The sequence below is a fragment of the Phalaenopsis equestris genome, unplaced genomic scaffold, assembly GCF_001263595.1.
Source record: "Phalaenopsis equestris unplaced genomic scaffold, ASM126359v1 Scaffold000108, whole genome shotgun sequence".
In the NCBI taxonomy this organism is placed as follows: Eukaryota; Viridiplantae; Streptophyta; class Magnoliopsida; order Asparagales; family Orchidaceae; genus Phalaenopsis; species Phalaenopsis equestris.
In genome coordinates, this window is record NW_018164550.1 from 54,260 (window position 1) to 80,456 (window position 26,197).

Genomic DNA, 26,197 nt, shown 5'->3' on the forward strand with positions numbered 1-26,197 from the left:
ATAAAATTTCATGGAAATAAGTAGAGATCCAACATGGTTAGGCCATTATTATGTTGGCAAGACTACACTTTTATTGATGGCCAGAGTCTAATAAGAGCCGTGAATAAATCCCACATAAAATTTCATGGAAATAAGCAGAGATCCAACATGGTAAGGCCATTATTATGTTGGGAAAACTACACTTTTATTGATGGCCGGAGTCTAATAAGAGCGTAAGAGCCCCACTCTTACCTTCTGCTTTTTATGGATGCAGGAGCTCAATCACTGCTTTGATCCAGCTGCAAAAATTTAAGGAAAATTTTTTTTGAGGAAGTTTATATTTGGTAGGAGTTCATGGTATTTGTCAGTGTAATGCTGAAGATACTTGCCATTATTATATTTTCCTTGTTGCTCTCTTATTTTATTTTTGTGGCATTTACATGCATGCTACACACTTGGTATCTTTTTAAAAGTGAAATACACATTTTCATGCATGCATAGGCTCATAAATGTAAATATTTTATTGTAAGTGTTTAGATACGTAAATACATGAGAATTGTGTGGTATGTATGCAAATTTCCCTTTATTTTGATTGACAATCCAAAAATGGTAGGGATGCAATTAGCTGCTTGAGTTGATATATATATGAAGATATTTCATGAACAACAAGCAGTATGATATTATACACATAACAAAGAAATAGGAAAGCTTTACATTTTGAGATTAATTCTGTCGCCTCTCTTATAGCGGCACTGGCAGCATAAAGGACCATCTTTTTAACCTAAATGCAATAAAAAGATGAAACAATATATTATTTCATAATCATAAATATTGAGACATATAAAGAAGACTTATACTCTACAGTGCGTAAGAATCACATAGAACTTGATGTTGAAACGGATATATGCCTCAATGATGCATATAACATGAAGGGAGTTCATTTTGTACATAACTATAACTTGAACCCTATATCACTTAGCCAATATATGCTTGCAAGGAAATTTAAATGCATGCAAAAGTTGGCATATTCTGCACAAACCAACATAAAGGGATGTAATTAGCGAAATAAATTTTAATAATCTGATGATGAAGGCTTGTTGTATGCACAGTTAGCCTTGCTAACTCAAGCCCTAATTGTTATGACCTCGGTTTAGGGTTTAATCTTAATCCATATGCACCATAAGCTTGTTCTTGGATTGAATGAAGATTTAGAGTGTGAGGCACACAAAAAAGGGCCCAGCCATATTAAGAAAGAGGTGGACAAAAACTATGGTCCCATGGCTTTCAACACTCCAAAAACTAAATGGTATGTCCATCATTCTAAGTTTGCTTATAAGATTATTAACCGTAGGGTTACAAAGTCCTGTGGTAAATATGTTAGAAAATTGATTTCCTGTTGGCACATATGAAGTGGATATCAATTAACTTTTCAATTTTTCTTATATGAAGTGTTTATCAAATTTCACATGCTTGGTATAATCGTGTTGAGCTAAATTATATTCTATATTGATAGTAGATTTATTATCATGGTATATCTTCATTGGTTATTCTCACCTGAACTTTAAATAATTTAGTATGATCTTGACCCATAAAAGCTCACCGATTCACATTCAACACTAAGTTTTGATATAATTGGTCATTTCTCGGTCCTTCAAGTTACGAGATTTCTTGCTCATAACAAACAATATCCTGAAGATCGACTATTCATAGGAGATCCAATATAGTCTACATCAGTATATTCTTCAATTTATAAATTATCCTATTTTTCATAATAGAATTCCTTTACTTTATCTTGATGTAAGGTATCTGAAAATTGATAGGTAACTTGAAGGTGAGATTCCCCTAAATTGATAGGTAACTTGAAGGTGAGATTCTATATGTTTATGCATGAATAATTTGGCAAGACTTATAGCGAATGTATTGCGGGGTCAGGTGTGAGATAAAAGGATTGCTTTTTCAACTATTTTTGATATTATACAATATCCTCTTCGGCTCCTTTCCCGGATATGTTCAACTTCTAACTTGGATGAGTGGAAGTTTTACATGTCTTGCACTTCTTAAATTTTTCCCTTTAGTAGGTCCATGATCTATTTTGGAGAAAAATATTGCTTGTTCAGATGAAACAAAATCTATGCCGAGTAGTATCAAAGTTTGCATGGCTTTTTATTTTTTTTCTGGATAGTCAAACCCAACTTATGGACCATTTTGCTCCGTGTTTGAGCATGTTCACCTAACTCTTTAAATTCAAATTATTTGAAGAATTTCTTCTTAGACACCTCTTTCTCTTGAGTGACAACACAACTCCCATCTAAACTTTTGTAAAACTACCAAGCCAAATTCTTGAGTATTGTTTTATTGCAGACAAAGCCTTTTTAAATTTGCAAATATTATTTTTTGTAAAATAACTATCAAATCCTACTAGTATATATACATAGGCTTTTATTTAACATTGCCATACAAGAAAGTATTCTTCACATCATACCATTGCATCCATCATTCAAGATTTATAACTGAAAAAATGAGAATGTGAATTATAATTTATTTTACAATGGGAGTAAAAGTTTCTTGATAGTCAATTCTATAAAACTGAGTGTATCATTGACTACAAAGTTTACTTTGTACCAATCCAATACCCCATCTGCCTTTTATTTTATATATAAAAAAAAATCACTTGCATCTCACAGTTCTTCTTTTTGGCTGTTTCACAACCTAACAAGTGTGACTTTTATCGAGAGCATTCATCTATCCTCTCATAATGCTCTTCCAATTCTATTTTTGCGGTTCCTCAATTAAGATTTGTGATACTATAATGGACATTTTTAATCATACTATGGCATGTATTGTAGAGCTAGATTTTCTGAATTTTGTCCTTTTCCATCTCTTGATATTAGTTTGATTTCACTCTTTCAGATGAGAGAATTGAGCAGAGAAAGAAGGTGTTGACACAAATTGCTAAATAAGTGATGCGGGAGCCATCCCGCTGGAGGCCATCCACGACCCTAGCTATAGTAGCCGCGGAAGATGGCGAATCGGACAGGTCCATGAGGGCTGGTCGACACTTCATTCTCGTGGATTTTCCGCCTATTGGGAGTGGGGTTCACTTCTATTTACCCAAAGTTTATAAATATGTGGGTTTTGTGTTTTAGATCAATTTTTGTGTGTTTTGTATCGTGACAGCCGCTGACATCTCTTCATCCCTTCGTGAGTTTTATCCGAGGGTTGGTGGTACTCCAGCTGTATCTCTCTCTCGATAAGGTGTTTATCATCCCTATCCCCTTCAGAATCCACCCCACATTGCTCCCAATCGCCCTTCATTATAGCAACCACCCAAGACAACATTTTGATTGTTGTTTTGTGCAGCTCCATTCATTGGCAACACCATCCCCTTCCCCCTGCATCACAGCCACAAAAGGTCCAACTCTCCAACATTGCTGCCACCGCTGTCCAACTATATTGTTTCGTTGTCGCCACACAAGAACCCAATCACCTTACTGTTTTCCTGCCACCTTCAACCTCCTAGCCGCCTTCCTCCCTTCCTGCATTGCTGCCGCCCAAACCGCCCATTTCCAGCCTTGTTATTGTTGTTACAACCCTCTTACCATGTTTCCGCCACCCAGGTCAGCCACGGAACACTACCTTCCTGTTGTTCCGCTGCTGCCCACCCCAACTTCTTGTTGCCACCATTCAGGACAACAACCATACATGCTGCCACTGCATTTTCACACTTTTCCCTCAGTGCTCCCAGCATTCCTTTGCTGCCACCACACCCACCGGCCATTCTGATCCACCTAGCCAACCTCCACTACCCTTGGGATACACTTTAGTGGTGTTTGCTTGTGTATGTCGTTGTATTTCCTTTTCAAATGTGTTTGTTTGTAACCAACTATTTGTTTTTTCTTTAATAATATTTGCTTTTCCGAATATGGTTGAGTTACCTTGGTATCAATAAGACTTATTTCAGAGAATTACGGAGCTGTTGTATGCCTAATAAAGTAAGAGCAGTTCATCAAGATTCATATAAGAAGAGAGAAATTAAGGCATAGAATTTCTAACACAGAAAAAAAAAAGAGTGAGACCAAAGATAACAAGAAGAGAGAATCAAGGATTATTTTGTTCAATTTATAGTTCATTTAATATTAGAACAGCATCAATTCGGTACCTATTTATATAAATAGGATTACAAGAAAACATCAAATTAATTTGAATTCAAATCTACAATTATCAAATTAATATTAAGTACAATCCCAGCAATGAAACGTAAAAAAACTGAAATAAATTAAAAAACAGCCTAAAATTCCAAAATATTCTAGAAATAATCTAAAATTAGACATGGCATGCATTGTATCAACTCCCAAGAACTACTTCATATATTTCTTGAATATTTAGGAATGTATAGCTTGAACAAATCAAGTAAAAGTTAGACGCTTCAAGTTGGAAAATTGCCAAGCATCATACATATTTACATAGACCAGTACCGTGAAGATTCCATAGTCACATGGGCGATGGAACGAGAAGTATAACATGAATTCGATCTATATTGTAAGAGACGAAACAAGCATTAATCTTGGAATATGACAATCAATTTGAAAATATGCAGAAGAACCTTGCAGGAAAATCAAACTTTAAAACTCAATATATACATAACATAATTTTGGTATTAGCAATAAGCTCAACACAATATCAGATTCAGGCTCACTAGGAAGCTTGAATATAGATGATTGATCATCACCATCATCAAGAAGGTTATCTATAGAACCCAAAACACTAAAATATTACGCTTCATAAATCAACTCATCACGAAGATTAGGTTTTGAAACTAAGGGAGGAAACATAAATGCGAACCACAGGCATCGGTTCCTTAATTTTTTGAGTTTAAATAATTGGTGTTTACTATTAGGGCTGTATACGAGCCGAGCTTGAGCGAGCTCAGACTTTGCTCGTGTTTGGCTCCTTTGAAATAGCTCGTGTTCGAAATCGGCTCGTGAACAGTGTGTTCGTGTTTAACTCGAAATTGGTTAGTTAAAATTAAACTGAAAAAAATAGATGTAAAGTGTAAAATTCGAACCTGGACCAAATGTATACAAAAGAAGGCACTAACCACATTACCACATGGGGTGTTATGATTTAAACTTAGATATAAATATATATAATATATTATTATATAAATAATACATGTAATATATTATTATATAAATAGTTATATAATTTTGGAACTATTTGATGTGGTGGTTATCGTATGGACAGGGTGTCATGTTTGGGCCCTCCCACACAATCTATCTGTATCCTAGTTTATATTTAATATATTAGCCTTTGGGCTTTCTCATATATATATATATATATATAATTTGTTGTGTTTAGGTTAATTTTGCTTCCGATTGATTGTCTTCAGTGTCTTCTCCCTTGCAACATTTGTATCCAGCTACAAGGTGTTGACTATCTCTTCGTTTTCCTCCATTTTACAAGCTCCACTGCCTGGTACCGCACTCCCCATCACCCAATGTTTGTTGCCGCACCCTCCCACAACCCCGTTGTCAACTGTCACACCTTGTTGCACACTCTAGCAACCTTCTGTTTATTGTCAAACCACCAATCCACCTTCCCCTCACTACTACTAAATATGCCTACCCTTTCAGTTCTCTATTTCCACTATCTCGAGACGCGGCCCACCACCATCCATCCTTGTTATGGGAGTCTTTGGGGTTTGTGTCATTGTTTTCCAATGTTTAAGAGCCTTGTCTGTAGCCCCTTTCAATTTTAGCAATAAAATTATCATTTCGTTGTCATTTTTGGGCTGATTCAATATGTGTATTGGACGATCAATTGGGTTGTAGTCAATTTACAATGCTAGTTTCGCACACATTAAGGACCAAAATCACAATGGTGTTTGGTAACTGCAATTGTGAAGGCTGCATCAATAGGTAAAGATCACGACTATTTGAGATCTCATGCATGAGGTAGTCAAATCATAGGACGTTTTGAAAACAAATTGGATCACAACTAGGAGTATTTAAAATTCCTCAAAAAATCACTTTATATTTATTCTTCTTTAATCCAAACAACTACAATCCTAAAATCTTTGCATTTATTTTACTTTACAATATAACACATCCAATCAAATAGTCCCTAATTTGTAGATGCTTCCTTGTAAAAAAAAATCTCTTGTAATTTAGAATATTTAAAAGGAAATTTTCACACATCATCTCTTAATAAAAACAATAAATTGAGGCTTATCTCCCTTGTTTCCTCTATTCCATGTGAACGAGCAAACAAAGTGAGACAGCGGGAGAGGAGAGAGAGTGAGAAATGGTAAAGAAGTAACAACTGTGCAAGAAAACTTTCACACAGGAAAGTCGACCAGCTATGAGCGAAGGAAGAAGACATCGCAGTCAAACGAAAGTTGCAGGAGGTGTGTGCACTTTGTATGCGAAAAAGAAAAGATGAGGAGGAAGGTTGTGGGAGCATACAAGGGAGAAAGGTAGACTGAACGACTCAAGCGTGCCTTCATCTTCTACAAACCACAAGCAAAAGAGGAGGTGAGCCTCTTTGCGCGAAGATGAATAAAGAGAGAACATGCATGCAAGTAAAGAGAATAGCCGAACCGAGTAGGAGGGGAAGCCCATTCCCAAACCAAATGAAATAAAAGAGAAGATGAGTTGTGTTTGTGGATTTTCCCCAAACGTGTAAAGCATTTCGCTTTCGAGAGACACTCAAGCAAGCATCTCTTTGCCCCGAACACAAGGAGACGATTCGATAGCAAGGAGAGCGGAATTTTAACTTGTTATTAGGTAAGAAATTTTAATTTAAAAGTTAGAAATTTGTGTTTTATCATTCTGTAAAAATTTGGAGATATTTCAGAATCTGTAAAACTGAATTTTCTTAAGTTTTATTAAACTTTTGGTAGGGTTGGGAAGAGAGAAAAATCAGGAAAAGAGAACTAGTTGAGAAGAAAATTTTCAGGTATAGTATTCGATTTCAATAGTTATAGAATTGTATTGAGAGTAAATTAGATTCTCAAAACCGCATGTTTAAACTAACAATTAAGGTGCTCCTAATAAAAGATGAAAAATGATAAGTCTTCAGAGGAAAAAAAAGTAATTTGAATATATATACAGATATATATATATATATATATACAGAAAAGATACAGAAATGTTGTACGAGAGAGCCTAAAAGAAAGTTCAACTCACACAATACAACGCACACAAAACCCAAATAAAATAAAGATACATAAAAGTAAAAAAAACCAAAAAGTCACAAAAGGGCACAAAAGTGCTAGGGTCGTCCCACTTTAATCCTCCCTCTGCCTCTAGTTCTTGGAAGTGAGCTGGCTAACAAATTGGAAAGGTGAGTATCATTGCCCGTAGTAACTAAAGTATCATCCATCAGATTTTTAAGCTCAAGTAGGTATCCATTCTTCTTCCTCATGGATGTGTAGACCTGTCATTCATCATCCGATGATTGACTCATCTGATCAGTAGATTCCAACGTTGGTCGGAGACAGGGGACAGGTGTAGGCTGTTGCACATCACGATCCCCATGAGCTTGAGTAACATTAACAACTTGCTCAACCTGATGAGACGGTAGTGAAGCAGTAGAAGCATTGTCACCTGTATTATTGGTGATATCTAAGGCAGGTGGGGTCTAAAGACTCACCCTCTCCCCCACGATAGGAGGTTACAAAGATGGGGGAGCTACAACTGGGGATTGAAAGGTTGTCATATTGCTTGTGAGAATAGTGACGTCATCCGGGGGTATTCTTTTGATGATCAATAGTGTCAAAAACTTGGAGCTTATCAGGAGGAGATGAAATTGCTGCCTCTGGCGGAGCACTATGCTTTTTTGGTCTGAGTTGGGGGTGTAAATGGTGGTATTGAGAACTAGAGTGGTCAAACATACAATAATTTGAACAATACGAGAGAAAAAACTCAATCACTACCTTTTGCCAATATCCATTATGTTGTGTGCCCAACCAAATTTCCTTAGAAGTGGGTGAAGTGATGTCTCTTTCGACAAATACTCTGGCTTCAGATGGACGAGAAAAATTAAAAATAACAATGTCTGTTTTGAGTGGTTTACCATAAGCTGAAGCAATATAATATAACTGAAGCAATATAGTATAACTTTTTTTGAGTAAAATAATGAAATTTCAGACCAAGGAAGCGAATCTAAACTGGAATGATTGGTGGTTCTGTCTGTGGGTCAAAATCCACAGACTATTTAGAATCTTTATTGTATTATCCTTCGAGCAAATAAGCACATGTAATCCTCATCATTATTTAGTTGTATAAGAATGTGTCTTCCATCTCAGTCCAATTTTCCACTCTCCAACAAGGTGCATAAGCTCAAATTCCTTACGAATCAACTCCATTTTGGGATGACCATACGGAAATTTAAAGAATTTAAAGAAACCCAATGACAAATATATTAGAAAAAAGGGGTACAAAATAGGTTGGATGAGAGGGTCAATTAAGAACCCAAAGCACCCGGTATACAACACACACCAAAATCTCCAAAAAAGTATATGTATACTCAAAAACATAATAATATAATATCTACGCCGAAGTCTCTAAACAGAGCAAAATTCACGAGCAATTTAAAAGTAGTAGTTGGATCGGTGAAAGCTATAAATGCCAAACAGATGGAAAAAATACTTTTTGAGATAGGGAGTCTTCTTCCCACGCAAAATTCACAAGCCTTTTCAGTTGGGTCATCCCTCAGATGCGTGTGTAAGCACGACGGTGCAAAATGAAACAGAAGAAAGATATACTTATTGCACCAAGAAAACTGGAAGAAATGGAGAACGAAAAGCTGGAGTAATTGATCTACCAAGAAGGACCCATGAAAACACCTGTAAAATTCGCACATTCAAATAGATAATGAGAGCATGAGTACGACCCAAAGTACCCTTACCTCTTACCTCTAGTTCTAGGTGGGGAGCTTGTTAACAAATGGTTAAGTTTTCTGTCATCACCCGAAGCAACCAAGGTATCATCCATTAAGTTTCTGAGCTCTAGTAGACCATTATTATTCTTCTTATTCCTAGATGTGTAAACCTGTCAATCCTCATTCGAAGACTGGCTCAACCGATTAGTGTATTGGTCCAAAAATGGTCGAGCAGGTGTAGGCTGCTGCACAACAGGATCCCCTTCTGCCTGATTGACATTAAAAATCTATGGTAGGGCTGCAGTAGAAAGCTCACCTAGGGTAGAATCTTGAGCTTGAAGTTTGAGCTTTCTTATGGGCCACTATAATGAACCAAAACTCATTGATTTTTTACAGTGAAAATCAATAAATCAAAGCCAATTTTCGAGCTCATTTCAAGCCACCTACAAGCTTTAATTTCCACTCCATTGGCATCATTCCAAGACATATTCATTGCTGAACTTTTCAAGCTATATCAAGCTTCCCTCCAAGCTAATGAAGAGCCAAATTCAAGTTACTTTATAAGCCTTGAATCCATCTAGAAGGTTCCCTTAAAAAAGCTTAATTCTTTCTCTAACCACCAAGCCACATGTCATTCCCTTTGTTGGTTGTTTTCAGAACTTCCCTTAGCGGAATTCTAACTGTCCTAACAGCTAAAAGAGCTCAACTCATGCTAACCAAAACATTCCCAAGCTTCCATAGCAAGCTACCCAATCCAATTCTATGTGGCACATGCTCATTAGTAGACCGCCTTTATTGACCATCTTACTTGGCTGAAATCCAGTTGGTCATGAAGAATTGACCATGCCATGTCACTGATCCTTCACCAATCGATTAGACCAATGGAGAGCCTAGCCCTACCCCTTACTATCACCTATAAATACCCCTTCAAACTGTCAACCAAAGTCACATTCCCTCCACCCTCGTTGAGGCCCTGGTCAATTGTTTCCTGTCCTCCTCCTTAGAACTTTAGGACTCTTTTCCAGCCATTTCTCACCATCCAAATCCCCATTTCCTCAATTGAAAATATCAAACCAAAACAGGAAATTATGAGAGATTGCTGTGCTTAGCTCAATTTCACAGTTTAACCAACCCATTACATTTCTTGAGCATAAATACCTTGAACAATTTTACTTGAGATTGAGCTCATTGCACTGGTGTTTGACCAAGGAGCAGGCTGGCTCGATTGAATTACTAGATAGAGACTTTGGTTCTAGCAATTGCTATTATAGGAAGCTTGGTTGGATCAATGTGAAGCTGTCTGAAAGGTAGGATCAAGAAGATCATCGCTGGATTGAGGTGTGCTTCCAATCTTCTTCAATTCGCCTCGGGTTTGAGCTTTTATGAAACGAACTTGCATGTTATTAGATCTTAACCGTCAAATTTGTTAGAGCTTAGTGAAATGAGGCAATAGAGTTTTAAATTTTGATAATCCGTCAAGAATCAAGGGAAATCGAACCATTTTCGCGTGGATGTTACTCGGATCACGTCTCATTTGGGACGATGAGCCGATGCGTTCATTTTGTTTTATTTAAAACGGACGGCTCAGATGATCTCATTGTGGTGTGATCGTGTTCAGGAGGCAACAACGGATATAATGAAGAAGGCTGATGTGGACAACGACCAATGATTGGTGGACGAATCCAAAGACGTCGCATGGAAAAGGGCGTTGACAGACTTGCTGAAGCAGTAGCCGCATTGCAAAACATGTTAAGTAGAAAATTCTTAATATAGGAAATAATAAAATTAAATAAAATACAGAGAATATTTAAAGTTCATATAAAATCCAAGAAAAATGAAAAAAATAAAATAAATTGCTATAAATTCAGAAAAATGAGGGGAATTAAATGAAATTAAAATTAAAAGGCAATGACCATAGATAAATTTAAAATGAATTTAAAACATTAAAAGTGATATTAATTCATGAAAATTTAAAAATAAGTAATAATATAATAAAATTGGGACTGATTGAGCCTCTTGACCATATAATGCCCCTCTAATTTTCTCATAATGAGAAAAGATGTTTTAGTTACTAACTTGACTTTTCGCATTTATTGAATCAAATAATTAAATAAAATAAATCAGAAAAAAGAAAATTAATAAATCACAGAAATAATTGGTTAATCATTTCATGCAAAGGAATAGTGACATTATATGATTTAAGATTAGTTTATTCAATTTCTTTTAAGAAGGATAGGTTTGTAAATGTTTATTAGCATTTTAAAGCCTTTATTTATAAGATAACATTTAAATAGAAAATGAATTGATGGAAAGTTTAAAATAACAACAGTGAAACGGTTGAAACATTGTGTTTTAAACAAAACTGTGGTTGGATTAATAAAATGTGCAAATCGTATATTAAAATTTTGAAATGTGTTAAATGACTAATTAGTGAAATCACTGTTTGAAAACATATAGTACACTGATTAGAACATTCCATTAAAATGTGAGTAAATTTTCATGATAAATTTGCATGAAATTTGTTAAAATTGCCAAAATTGAGTAGGATTGCAAAAATACCCTTAAAGATCAAACTGGATAAATGAGAAATACAAAGTTGAAAATTCTGATTCAAATCACTTTAAAATTAATTAATAAATCAATTTCTGTAAAATTAGTTTAATTGAAAAGTTGAAGGAGATAAATTTATAATTTCCCCTAAAATTACAAATCAACCTTTACTTAACTTTTAATTCATTAAACTAAAATCCAAAATAATAAAGTTACAGAAATTAGAATTTAAGAGAATTGATAATTAACAAATTGAAAATTTTAGTGAGAAGCTTAAGTGGAAATATAAAGATGGCTGAAAGTGTAATTTCCCAAAATTACATAATTATCTTTCTTTATATTGAATTTTTAAAATGAAACCAATAAATATTCAAAATGGAATAATTTGAACACAAAAAGTGTTTAGCACACTAATCAACAGAAATATGATAAGTTTTGATAGTTTTGAAAGTAATTTATGGTCGTTTTGTTAATTTCTTGAAATTTGCAAAGTCACCCTCATTACTTTAAGAACTCCAAAATGAACTATAAAAAAGTCAAAATCACTCCAACTTAAAATGAAATTATTAAATAAATAACAAATAGCAAAACATTGCAAAATTTAATAGATTTGGAATTGGTTTTAGGGTATATTTGTAAGTTTTCCCAAATTAGCAAAAACACCCCTATTACCTTTTCACTCACTTAGGCCCCGTTTGGGGCAACTTATTGGGTGTGGCGGCGTTTTGAAAATGTCGCCGCTGTCTTTGAAAAACACGTTTTGGAGGGATTTTTGGTTCCGCTCCGAAACGCAATTTGTGAAATTGTTAATAGAAGGCGAAGCGGGATAGAGCCCACGTCTGCTTATCGCGTTAGGGTAAAGAACTTTGGAGGTGCCCTTCTCTGCTCTCCCTCGCCCTTGCCCTTGCCCTTGCCCTCGCCAATCTCTCTTACGCTCCTTCATCTTTGCGGAGATCGGCACCGTGTCATATGAGGTATATTTTTAAGGACACCCTCACTCTCGCCCTCCCCGATCTTCCTTCTGCTCCTCTCTCGCCTCATATGAGGTATGTTTTCAACCCTCACATTACTCTTCATCATTTTGCTTGGGAATGTTGGAATAACTATTGCTAAGCAATTGGGTTGATCATACCTCACTTGTTAAATTTTTGTGTGAGTTTAGATCCATTGTGTTGGATCTAATTGATGTCACTGCAATTTGCGTACATGGAGGAAGGTGAGTGAAGCCAAAGCAACAATGTTGATGAGTTAGAAAAGAAGAAGGAGAGAGTGAGACAGAGAGAGATTTCTAACTGATTTCACTTATGCATGTTATGCTATTATTGGATGAATCATTGAAGAGTTTTCATTTTTACTTATCAATTGTGGGAAAAAAAAACACTGAAGATCATGTAGGAATTAGAGAAAATAGATGATAATTGTGGGGCATTTACATACATACCAGTCAATTACTATGCACTGTTGAAAAAAAATATAATGGGGCATTTACATACACACCACTCAAATCCTATGCATTTTTTCAATTCTTTGCTCTCTAATGTTTGACTAGGTCTAATAAATCTAATTCTAAGATTTTGGGAAAGGTTATGTAATGAAGCCACAAGTTAGATCCTAAAAAAGAGCTCTTGCCACCAGGTTTTCTAGAGGCTTGGATGTGGGCTGATGTTCGCCGTTGCCTCCATTTGATTGATCATCTACCACTCTTATTACTCCCACCGTGAGATATCAAACATGTCATGGATCTCATCCAAGATTAGTGTCAGTTCAATTGTAAAGTGTCATTATTGTACTTAATTATTTAACACACGTCACTTCTCAACCTTAAAACACCATTATAGTATTAATATAATAATTTATAAAATATATATTTATAAGAAATTGCTTAAGCCACAAGTTAGATCCTAAATAAGAGCTCTTGCCACCAGGTTTTCTGGAGGTTTGGATGTGGGCTGATGTTCGCCGTTGCCTCCATTTGATTGATCATCTACCACTCTTATTACTCCCACCGTGAGATATCAAACATGTCATGGATCTCATCCAAGATTAGTGTCAGTTCAATTTTAAGTGTCATTATTGTACTTAATTATTTAACACGTCACTTCTCAACCTTAAAATACCATTATCGTATTAATATAGTAATTTATAAAATATATATTTATAAGAAATTGCTTAAATGGGACTGTAAAAAGATGCCATCTAGTCCTTCAGTAACCATTGAATCTTGAATCAGGAAAACAGTCCATTTACTAAGATTCATGGATGGAAGAATTGCACCAGCATAAATGACTGAGCAAAAAAGTACTGGTTTTTATCAAGAATTCCTTCATTCTCCCCTTACTTACCTGACAATAGCATTTTTTATTTTAGGAAGAAGAGTCAAGCTTAGCTGCCATTCCATATCAAAGTGTTTTGAATGTTAGTCCTGTGTATTATTCAATCATTCTTGCTGTCAAACCTCCATTGTCTAGGCTGGAACTTTTTCAATTCATTTGAAATTTTCTTGCTGCCTTATTGAAGTTTCTTCTTATTTTGGTTTTAAGTGATCATAAGAGGCAATTGTAGTTTTGATGCTATGTTTGTTCTAGGAGGCATACTTTTTGCTTCCACTAGAATAGCCTTGCACAGATGTTGGAGTGGTGTAGCCGACTGATCGAGTAATTTGCAAGAGGCCAGAGTTGAGAGGTGGATTTACTTGTGTGTCTATGCAAGACAGCAAAATAAAATATTGCATTAAACAGTTCAAATGGAGAAAGGTGGATTTACTTCTGAGCGGGACAAGCTTAGCCATTCTCTTATTTATGCATTGTGGAATACCAATTTAGTTGTAGTCATTTTTCATTCATCTTTATTTCATCATCTAAAATATTCTCTCTCTATTTGACAGTTAGCTATGTGGGATAAAGAAGTTATCATTATATTTTGCAATCTCTGTATTAAAGAAATTGAACTCGGAATTAGGTCAACCACGCATTTTAACAAGAAAGATTGACAAAATATTTCGAAAAGATTCAAAGAATTGACGGGAAGGGATTAAGACATGCTCAAATTTAAAAACAAATGGGATCAATTGAAGGAGTGAAAAATTTGGAAGGAGTTGAAATATGGATTCACCGGGTTGGGTTGGAATCTTATTAAGCGAACGATCGATGCACCAGATGAATGATGAGTTGAGAAATTAAAAGTAATAATTACAATGTCAATTTGTTCATTCTCATATTTTTTGGTTATTCACTAAACTCCTCTCCTTCCATATAATGTTACAGGCAATGCCAACAGTCAAAAAATATAGGCAGTGCGGAATTGAGCCGAAGTTCAAAGAAAAATTAGACATAAAATTTAAGAGGGTTGTCGCGACGGGAAAACATGCATTCAACCCAAGCAAGTTTGGGTTTGCAGGAATACCAGATGAATTGTCACATGAACATGTTATAACTAATGAAGAAGGGTCTAGTATTAACCAGAAGGAGATGGAGGAGTCCAGTTCCCTATCCAAGAGGCTCATGCTTTGCAAGAGGAAGAAAGATAAGGACATTTTCGTGAAAAGCTCATTCGATCAACTGATTGTTGCATTTGTAGCTCCGCCTCATGCTGCTCCCCCTGACAGCACCATCATAGATTGCATTGGCACTTTGGATGTTATTCCAGAAGCAGTTGTCGATATGCGCTTTTACGCAAAATGTGTAAAGAAACTTGTGGACCAAACCTGTAGGCAAATGTTCATGGCGCTCCGGCCCGAGCTGCGCATTGAATATTTGCGTGTTTTGATAGAAGAATGAGTTTGTTTTATATTTTGTTGTCACTAAGTTTTCCTTTTCTGTATATTTTTTCAGCAGTTTTATTTCTCCGGAACAATATATGTAATTCCTTTTTGACGCTTTGTAGTCCTTAATGTTTTCAATATTTCATTTTGTTGTCACCACTTCTCCACATATTATTTCATCCTAATATATTTCTCCTTTTAGGATGGATCCGTAGCAAGAACGTTATAAAAGAATGGCATGAGCTGCAGCTATTGCGATATTATTGTTTGAGTACTACCGCTCCAGCACTGGTTGGATACCACACATGACGTCCTCGTTTTATAACTGCAGCCACTTTTATGGATCTCCTTCACGAGCTATGTCTTAACGACGGCCTCCAAGGTTCTTCTAGAACGACAACTAGGGAAATGTTAGCTATAACATTATACATTCTCTCACAGAACAAATCAGATAAAAGAGCTATGTAGCGATTTCAGCATTCCTCGAAAACAATTAATCGATACTTCTCCAAAAGTATACAAGCACTTGAGCTTAGCGTCGCAAATCGTTAAAGTCAGAGGATCCATTGTTCGCTACTAGTCCTGAATAAATTGCAAATGATCTCCGTTACATGTCATATTTTAAGGTAAGTTTTATTAGTCTGTTAACTTCAAAATGTAATGAGTTTCTAACAATGGAAATCAAAACCGCATTGGGGCAATCAACGGTATGCATGTAGATGCTCAACTACCAAGTCACAAGAAGGTCGTGTACATTTGTCGGAGTTCTTCAACTACCCAAAATATCATGGCAGTATGTGACTTCAACATGTGTTTCACATTTGTAATGGATGGGAAGGAAGTACACATGACAATCGTCTTTTTTCCTATGCAATTAGAAATAGAACGCAGTGTTTCCCTCACCCGCCTCCAGGTTTGTTTAGTTATGTAAATCTATAACTTATATGTATTATTTGTCATTAATATTGTTTTTCACAACAGGAAAATATTATTTGGTTGATGTCGGATATCCGATGCAGCGGGGCTACCTAAAGCTCTATCCAGACATCATATACCATATTCAAGATTTTGAGAGAGCAACTAATACGATCTGTGACAGAAAAGAAATGTTTAACAAACGTCACACGTTACACGGGGTAATTGAAAGAACATTTGGGGTGTGGAAGAAGAAATGATCATCCTACGTGATATGACGTCGTCTCCATTTCCCAAACAAGTGTATATTGGATGGTCACTTTGACACTTCACAACTTCATACGACGACATCCCTCTCAATCAGATACGGACTTCACTTTCGCTGATGGCAATCCGCTGCATGTTTCTCCAAAACCTTCAGAATCTCTGATTGGACAATCATTACCTGAGGATGAGATCGAATCGAATGAATTGGAAACTCATGATCGTGAAGGTGTAGCCGAGATGGTTGCTTTGAGGGAGTCTATCGCAGATGTTATCCGTGGATATTGATTCTACCACTCTTCATTATTTATTAGACTATAGGTTCATTTCGTATGTGTTTCATTGTATTGTGAATTTGAATTTTATGATTTTATTACGAACTTCATTTGTTTCATTAAAATGTTTGAATATATAATAATGACATGTTTGAAATTTGTTTTCAATTATTTGTTTTGTTTTTTTTTTTTAGTGTGTGAGGTCAGTGATGAATAATGAAAAATATAACCTTATGAGTTCGTCTGGATAGAAAATTTGGTGTTGTTATCTAGTATTACTACATGCGTATTCTTAATGAAGGCAACCGATATCCTTCATTTTTTGGGTGCATCGGCTTAGAAGATCTATGTGGATGGCCTTTTTTTTATGATATACACATCTGGCACAAAACGATCGTATCCTAATGCTATTGCGTGTGAAATGCTAAAAAAGGAAACCTAGGTTCTCTCTTCTTCTCATTACAGTGGTATATGAGGATCTACTGTATGTTTTTTTGGTAATTAGCACATGTATCCCACGACGATCGTCCCCGTGGGTTGAAGGCAACCAAGAACTCATTTTTTTTAAAGTCCGTTGTCTACGTTTAGTGACAAACACGTGGGTTGGTGTAGTTACTTGTCTGAGACAGCACACTCACATTTTTTTTTGTATTTCGATCGATACGGTTTTCGTTTAATTTGGTTCTCTTGTTGTTATATAAAACTTAATTTAATTTTCTGATCTAACAAATGAATTTTTTGTTGTTTTATCTCAGTAGCAGCATGAGCTCTACGATTTCAGGGACCTCCCGAGTTGTGTTATGTTACTACAAAATGCGAAGAATGAACTCCAAATAAACGACAACGACCTTTGGATGTCAATTTTAGACTAACAAGTCTGACGTAGGTCTAAGGTTGGTAACCTTAGTCGTGTCTTTTCTTTGTTGTTGTTTCTATTGTGTTCAATAGACCAAACCAAAATTTAGGGCTTTGTTTTCATTTGCTTTTTGACTGGATTTGAAGTACTTTTTAAAGACTGTTTTCTATCCCAACCAAACAATTGAAACATATTTTTTAAAACTAAAATGAAAATCATGACCCCCAACAAAATTCCATTAACACATTACATTCACACCTTAGTCAACCATGCATTTAAAATAACAAAATTGACAATTAAATAAAATGGACTAGGAAACTCTTTATGATTTAGGAATAGCCACGAAAAAATCATCTTATGCATGCTCATTGCATATGGTTCTATTTCTTGTCTTTAGGCCCTCACTCATTACACAAAAAGAAGTGGTTCGCCCCGTGAGAATCACTACCTTATAAATTAGTTCTGCCTCTGCACATTTATTGATCTTTTGAACAGGACTTTTTTGCATTCATCATCCAAGACGTGCATCCCTATTCACAACTTGTTGTTGATCACTTAACACTAAGAATTAATCCAAATTAAGAAAATAATCTGAGTGTGGTGAGCTTTAAAATCCTTAATTTTAAATTGAAAAAATAAACCCGCATTGCATATCATCCATACTTAGACATCTTAATCGTTAAGATCAGGTTGTAAGACCAATAATTCTTAATAAACTACAACTTTCACTATTCAGCATTCATTGACACTGACCTTCATGGTTTTAAAATGCATTTAGGTGATTTAGATGGCAGACCTATTTAGGTAGTTATGTAAGTCTATTCTACATATTTGCTTGTGTGATTCCTTTTTTTGGACTAGGTTTTCATGTTTCATTTTTTTTTTGTGAACATCGCCTTAGATTTAGGATTTTGAGGTCATTAGTCTAGCACGACATAAAACCTCACCTTTCTAGACTTTCTCACAATCTTATAGCATGAGATAAAAGTCCTAAATTTCTAAAAAAATATGTAAAGATTGAAATATCAAATAATTTCTCTTTCAAAAAAATATATATAGTCAAATCATAAGATAGTTGAGATGTCACTAAGGTTTCCTCAGTATCTTCGACATCTGTTTTCATTTTTTTAAGTTTCAAAAATAATTATTCCACATTGAACTTTTCCCAGTTTATTTTCATATAATCGATCGTGGAATCTAAACTTTGAAAATCTTAAAAACCCACACCTTTAATTGAGAGTTTTCTTAAGAGATTTAGGTAACTTCAGATGTAATTAACTATAGAGACTTGAGATTATTAAAAATTAACAACTAATATAATCTAAACCCTATGGATTAGATAGGAAACGATCTGTTGGTATTTTTGCAGACCAAGTAAATATCCTAAATTTCTCAGTTTGAATAATTAAACTCATTATTAAACAATATTTTCATCTTTCGATATGACATATTCCTTGTAATGTAGTATTCAGCCCTATTTTCCAAATTAAACTTTTTAATTAAAAATAAAACCAACAAATCACAAAGAGATAAGACATTATTTCAATTTTTACTTTTCTTCCGGTAATAAAAGTTTTAAATTTGAACGAATTTTCGTAAAATTGAGTGAAATAGAAAACCCCTTTATATTTTATAAAAAAAAATATGTAGAGAACATTTTCTTCATCTGACCGACCACAATTGCTTTGGTACTAAAAAACTCCCAGGTCATATCGTGACATACTTTGACTATAAACACAAAATATTCAAATATAATTTGATACCATCAACAATATCATGAACGGCTTGAAGTTAACAACTATGCATCAAGTACTTAATTTAGGCCCACATTTAGATTTAGATCAAAGAACGTTTCACTCAATTGGGACTCATCTCAATAAAATATTTGTTTCAAAAATAAAGTTGTGGAAATCAAATATTAAATGAACATATATTTAATTCCAAAATTTACTAATTTAAATATTGCATCAAAAATTCACGCTTAATTGGATGAATTTTTCGATGGAGTGTAAATAATCATAATATCAATTTCATATTGATAAATATAATTATGATGTTATATATAATCATAAATAGCATATGCATGCAAATAACAAGATTTATTAATCGCATCATCCATAAATACCTTAAGGCAATATTTCAACCAATTATCAAAAGAAACACATTTCTCCAATATAATATATGATGTTTGAGGCTTCTAGATGCACAACATATATTTCTTCAACATTTAAACCATATCTATAAAAAAATTATGAACTTATATGAATATGAACATTTGGAGAATAAAAAAAAAAATTGTAGCATTGACTCTATATAAAGAAAGAGAATTTTGTAGCTTCACGTTTGAGTTTATATGTTTGTGATATATCTTTCTAGCATAATCTCTACTTTTTGCATGGTCAATTCTCAATAATTTACTAGTGTCATGGTGATATATGAAGAATCATATGGCATAATGCTAGGGTTAGCATTTTGAAAGTGGTGTGGGATGAGTAATAACAAAGGATAAATCATGTTGCTTCAAACGAAGAAACATATAGGTGATTAGGGGTGTAATTACCTTCAAGAGATTTGGCGTTAATACCAAATTAGTGTGGAAGAAAATTTAATGTGATGTCAATTGATTGAAGATTTGATGACAAGCTCTTATAAATGCCATCTTTCTTGACCTTCGTATTCCTCCATCTCTTGAAATCGCCTTGACTTCTCTCTTTTAAGATGAGAGAATTGAAAAGAGGAAGAAGGTGATGGCTCGATTGCTTGAGGATATAAACCCCTATATATAGAAGTGGAAGTATAAGATAAAATCAAAATAACTTGAATTCAAATATACAAAACTCCTAAAATAAAGCAACAATTAAATGCAATAAATGGAAATAAAATAAAATAAAAAATATAGAAAGTTCTAAAAAATTAATCCATAATTATGGATTACTCTTGAAATAATTTAAAAATATTTATAATGTATTTCTTGTATTGCATCGCATATTCCTACCTCTGTCAAAAACAAACATCTTCAGTGGCCTCCTATTTACCGAATAATAAGAGCCCCATCTAAAATCCTAAAATAGACAACTAATTAAAAAAAAGATAAGATAATTAAAGGATGGTTAGAAGGGGTTAAGAAGAGATTGAAAGAGGAAGGGAACAATAAAGGTAAAAAATTTAGCCTCTCTTCCTTCCCCTTGCTTTGCTAGTCACCATTGATTGAAACTATGGCCAACTTATGAAATAAGGTGGCAAATGGTGCACCTTTCTTTATGGTGTGGCTCCTAATGATAACATGTTTGATTTGTGTCCCTTATTGACTCGAAGGTATATGTGAGTCCAAAAATCCATTGGTTGGCCTACTTAGACTGTGTTAGCCTAATTGTGAGGTCATCAACTGGATCACCCAAAAGCCAGGTTGATTTTTAGATAGGTAAGACATGTGAGAAGCCTCCTAAATCACACATTTAAGAAAATAATTTACTAATTATGCCCAATCCTATTATGTGTTTAAGAAAAAATAAACTGAAGTCAAAGCTCAACAAGCATCTTATAGCATTTTTTTTGGATTAGGCCGAGTCAAGTTACTTCAGAGAAGTGTCAAAATGGTCCCCTAACTTTTTATAGAAGTCCATTTTACTCTCATAGTTATAAAAAAAGCAAATTTAATCCCCATACACTTGTAATGGAGTCCAAGGGGGAGTTTCAGTCCAGGCAAGATTTAGCGTTAGTAGGATTCAGCAAATCTGGATTTATTAAATCCGCCCTCTCGTTGGATATATTAAATTCAGATTCAAGATGAATGGAAGGCAAAAATCAGACCTTAAATCTGAAATTTCTTAAATTCACGGAACTTGCCCATCTTTTATGTTTGGCTTGATTTCGTAAATCCGGCCATTGATTCGATTAATAGGAGCAACCAAACACCCCCGAAAATGGTCCTCCTTGGGGGCTATTTCAACCAATATTAATAGAGAAAGGGGACTAATTTGGCATTTTTATAGACTCTATAACTAAAATACCCCCATGTAAATAGTTAGAGAACTATTTTGACACTTAACTTCAGGGTACTTTATTGGAAATAATAGACATACAAATAAAATAATTCTGACATAACAAAAATATCAAAAATCAATAAGAACATTTTGAGCTAACAATCTAGGCCGCTTAATTAGATGAACTAATCAGAGTTATCATTTGTCCATCTATATGACTTTGAAATGCGAATACAAAGACCATATAAAAGCATAGCATCAATATTACTCAAGGAAAAATTCACTTTTCCATTATAAATAAATGCAATATATTTTTGAAAAGTTAAAAGCTACAATAGTTTGATCATGCGCTTTAACTATGTTATCATTGTGTTTTTACAATCTTCTAAATATCAAACTTGTAGTTAAATATTTCAATAGCCTGGTGGGGGAATGAAGACATGCAAAGGAACGATCAACTAGCCAAATCCTAAACATACATCTATTTGCCATAATAGGAATTCAATGATTACAACGGGTCAAAAATGTAGGGCGTTAATTAGAATATATTAAAAGAGTCGATTTGAAATAGAGTCACTTTCAGCTTGAGCTTGATCAATTAATCGAGTTCGAGCCTAAGTCTACGAATTCAAGCCGACTCATGAGCCATTTGCTTATCATGAAAGAGGGAAAACAATACTAATTCAAGCTAGTTTTATAATAAAATGACATGCATAATAAACAATTAGAAGATAAATAATAAGAAACAACTTGACATAAAATATAAAATATTATTTTTAAATATTTTATATAATTTAAAGATTAAATCTTCAGTTTTAATATATTTTAAGTATATTTTATATTAATATATTTATTTAAAATGAGCTGGCTCACGAGCTAATCAGTTGAGTTGAAGTTGGCCTATTAGCTCATCAAGCATTAGCTCATCAAGCGCAACTCACGAGCCAATTATGGAGCCAAGCTCGAGGCCATCTCGCAAGTCGGATTGGCTCAATTACAACCCTATTGACAACAAATATAATCTGAAAGTTTAGCATCCATGTCTTATCACAAAAGAGTAGGGACAAGCATAACTTAGAATTGTAATCAAGTCAAAAAAGAACATGAGTTCATATTAATTGTAAAGAAGTACTTGGGGCAACCTCAATTTAAAGCAAAATTTTTAATCCAAGTTTAAAATAAATAAAGGCAAACTTAAAGGCCGAAAAAAAAAATTAAATAACAAAAGCAAGCTAAAGTTTCAATAAACTATGTTTGGAGAAAGTACCTCCAGCTTATCTTCTTTAGCTCGATGTGTTATTGGAAGCGAACGAAACTCCTCAGTCAATCGAACACATTCCCCAATATTTTCAGGAGATACAAAGTCAAGGGCAACTTTGATACAAGACTGGATAGTTGAGAAAGAACATATGAATTAATAACACATTGTCTAAAAGAACTAAATCTTCATAAAAAAAATATCAAATGACAATAATGCATAGATTTTATTGCACTAGAATAAATGAAAAATTCCAGGAATTACACTAATATTCAGATAACATGACTTAATTAACTAGCATAAATTAACCTCAAATCAGTTTAATAGTATATACTAATAACCGTGGAAAAAAGGAACATTGATAAAAACAATTGTGCGAACGCCTGAAAATATCACATAAATTTTAGGAATTCTTAAAATTCATGACTAAAGTGCCAAAATAGTCCCTTGACTATTTACATGAGGTCATTTTAGGCTCAGAGTCTATAAAAGTGTCAAATTTATTTGTAGCCTCTTTTAATACAGGCTGAAATAATCCCTATGAAGCACTATTTTAGCCACGATTAAATTAGTCCGATGAATAAATTAGCACTTTTATAGACTCTGGGACTAAAATGAATCCCTACAAAAAGTCAGGGGACTAATTTGATACTTTCTCAAAAATCTGGAGTTGGTGAGTCAGCACAGAATTATTCTGACCTGTCTATTTCTGACTTGATGAGGACATCCTGCTGGGATGAAAACTGCCTCGCCAAGATATTGCTCAAATGTCCAAGGCTCCACATCTGCTTGAGAAGTGAAAAGATGGCTTAGAGCATGCTAATGTGAATACTGGAACTAAAACACAGTAAGGACTTCATAGTCAACATACAGACGTTATCAATGATAAATTTAATTAAAAAAAAGGAACTTACTGAATTCATCTTTAAGCTGTTTCTTATGTCTCTCATTCAAAAAGAGAGTTTGATCATGGATGGGATGAACAATCTAAGGGAATAAAGTTGAAAATTATCACCATATGACACTGAAACTCGAAATTAAAGTGCAAAATGGCAAATAACTCTCACTGAGTTAAGAGGATGAGCATTAATATGGCGGAACTCTTTCCAATGCTTCTGCAGATACTCAATTAGCTTGGGTACATCTTCCCTTCGGAATATGTCCCAAACTGCACCACCACAATAAACTTCTGAATTGCAGTTATGATCCAATTTATTTAATAAATCCATAGCTTTCGGCACTGATGCAGCAGTGTCTTGACCTGCAAGAAGGATCAGTTCATAAACTTATGTTTGAAATCAATGTTGATTATCATAATTCAGTACTTGAACTTGCACTTCATAAATCAGCTACTTCTATCTGTATAATATCAAATAAATGCCAATTATAACTAGCATTTCATATTAGAATTCAATGTTGATTAACATAGTCCAGTAGTAGAATCTGTTTCAATTTCAAATCAATACCGATTGGACGCCCAGGTTCATCAAGCTTGATTGATGTAGAAAGACAGTTGTCAGCTTGACTACCATACCAGATATGACTTAAATCATTTGGTAAATCATTAAAACTAACTTCCCTGTAAGGAACAACGTGATTAAACTTTTGGTTGAACATCACCATCAAAATCTCCACACTTTCTGTAGGAGAAATTTGGGCTTTTACTAAATTAACTGCTGTGGCAAGAAAAACTTTGATGTCACTCTTTTAAGATTATTACCTTCCTTCAACTTCATTTTCTTATCAAAGGAGTTGCCAGAACCACGGGAAATTGACTTTTCAGAACCAACAAGCCTTCCTATTAACTCAATATCCTGGCATAAATTGTTGTTTGAAGAAGAGACATCCAAAGAGCCTCCATTATTCTCGACATCATCAGTAATTTTTTTCCATTGGTTCTTTATCTTATTGCAAGATTCATCAAAACCAAGCTCCTGCACCAGACTTCCTTCTTCTACTTCCCCGATCATAGCTATATTCATTCTAACAACAGAAGAGCACCCTGGCATATTTCCACTTGAGCTAACTTGGATCTCCTCAGATTGTTCAATGCTAACTCCTCCTAACTCCTTTTCTTGCGCTGCAACAGAAGACATTCCAGTCTTCTCATCCAAATTGGTACTACTAGAATTTAAAATTGTAAAATATTTAGTCGGTTCCATATTTTCCTCAACCTTCGCTATTACTGTTTTATCTTGAAATATGTACAGTTCCTGACAATCATCACTATCATATTTCCTCTGCAGCTCTTTAATTCGTTCTGTATGCCAAGAAGACATCGTCAACTTAGCTGTGTGAGTCAAGACATTTACCTGAAGGAAAACCACATGGACCAAACAATTTAGCCATTTCCCAAAGTCAATAAAACTAATAACAACTGCAAAAACAGAAAAACAAGGATCATTTTAACAGACATCATAAAATCAAAGAAATACTCTTAATTAAAAAAGAAACTAAAAATGAAAAATGAAAAAAAAAAAACTTGACAGTATTTTGAAATTGCATCCTTTGAATAACTTGGTGGATGCCAATATGTGAGGCAACGCAGAGAAATAAATACACCAACATTTTTAAGTAATTGAAGCATGTTGTAATGCATTAACGATAACATGTGAATTCTTATTTTGAGGTTTTAAACCCATGACGTCCCAGTTGGAGATACTCCAATATTTGGTCTATATTAGAATTTTAGAATGGTTATGGATTACAAAAAATTTAATTCATAAAACAAGTAAACATCTCCAACATATTCTAATTACAATGTTACCCGTTCCACATTATGATAGCATGCACTGCCAACTGAGAATTAAGATGGACAGTCTACGAGCCAGAAAAAATAGTCTGTTGTTCATCAAATCATTATCCAACCTTTACAAAAGCAAAAAACACATGAAATCCTCTAAACAATGAAACCGTGATAGATACGGTGAAACTCACCGGATTTTCAAAAATATTATGGTTAGCAACAACATGTTAAAATCCAGTTTTTTTAGTAGAAGGAATATTGACAGGGCATTAGATACCTGTAAAATTAAATTATCATAAATATGGCGAATGAAGGTTGAATATGGTAACAACAACAACAACAACAAAACCTTTATCCCGCTAAGTAGGGTTGGCTACATGAAACCTTTTTCTTCGTTGCATCCTATTTAGTGTCATATTTTCATTTAATTCTAATAAATTAAGATCTTTTTTATACAACAAAACCTTTATCCCACAAATGTTGAATATGCTAACAGAGATTATTTTCAACAATCACTTGAGATTTCCCATCAATTTCTTTCAGCATATATATTTGAAGACATAAAACGATCAAATCATTACAAAGTGTAGCTACAAGTCTCAACTTCTTTATTTATGGTCCAAGATGATGATGATGGTCACTTAAAAAAATAAAGATGGTGATGATGATGATGGTATTCAAATGCAATGATTATGCCTATGACTTCAAATTCTATGACAACTATTATG

The 26,197-nt window shown here is 34.3% G+C and overlaps 1 protein-coding gene across 5 annotated transcripts in view; it reads right to left on the bottom strand.

Annotated features, from left to right (window-relative positions):
* Positions 1-244: 244 nt before the first annotated feature.
* The window catches only part of LOC110020896 (lysine-specific demethylase JMJ25-like), a 60,580-nt gene continuing 34,627 nt past the window's right edge, over positions 245-26,197 (bottom strand). For 2 of the 5 annotated variants that reach the window (XM_020719174.1, XM_020719176.1), the window contains exons 7-14: positions 24,444-25,035; positions 24,190-24,363; positions 23,791-23,984; positions 23,638-23,710; positions 23,423-23,508; positions 22,733-22,852; positions 694-760; positions 245-278 (exon numbers count right to left, since the gene is read on the bottom strand). In XM_020719174.1, the coding sequence (XP_020574833.1) occupies positions 262-278; positions 694-760; positions 22,733-22,852; positions 23,423-23,508; positions 23,638-23,710; positions 23,791-23,984; positions 24,190-24,363; positions 24,444-25,035 (1,323 nt within the window). In that variant the 3' untranslated portion in view covers positions 245-261. Of the gene's footprint in view, positions 279-693; positions 761-20,040; positions 20,259-22,732; positions 22,853-23,422; positions 23,509-23,637; positions 23,711-23,790; positions 23,985-24,189; positions 24,364-24,443; positions 25,036-26,197 lie in introns of those variants that run through there. The other 3 variants (XR_002293577.1, XM_020719177.1, XM_020719175.1) reach the window with 3 other exon arrangements.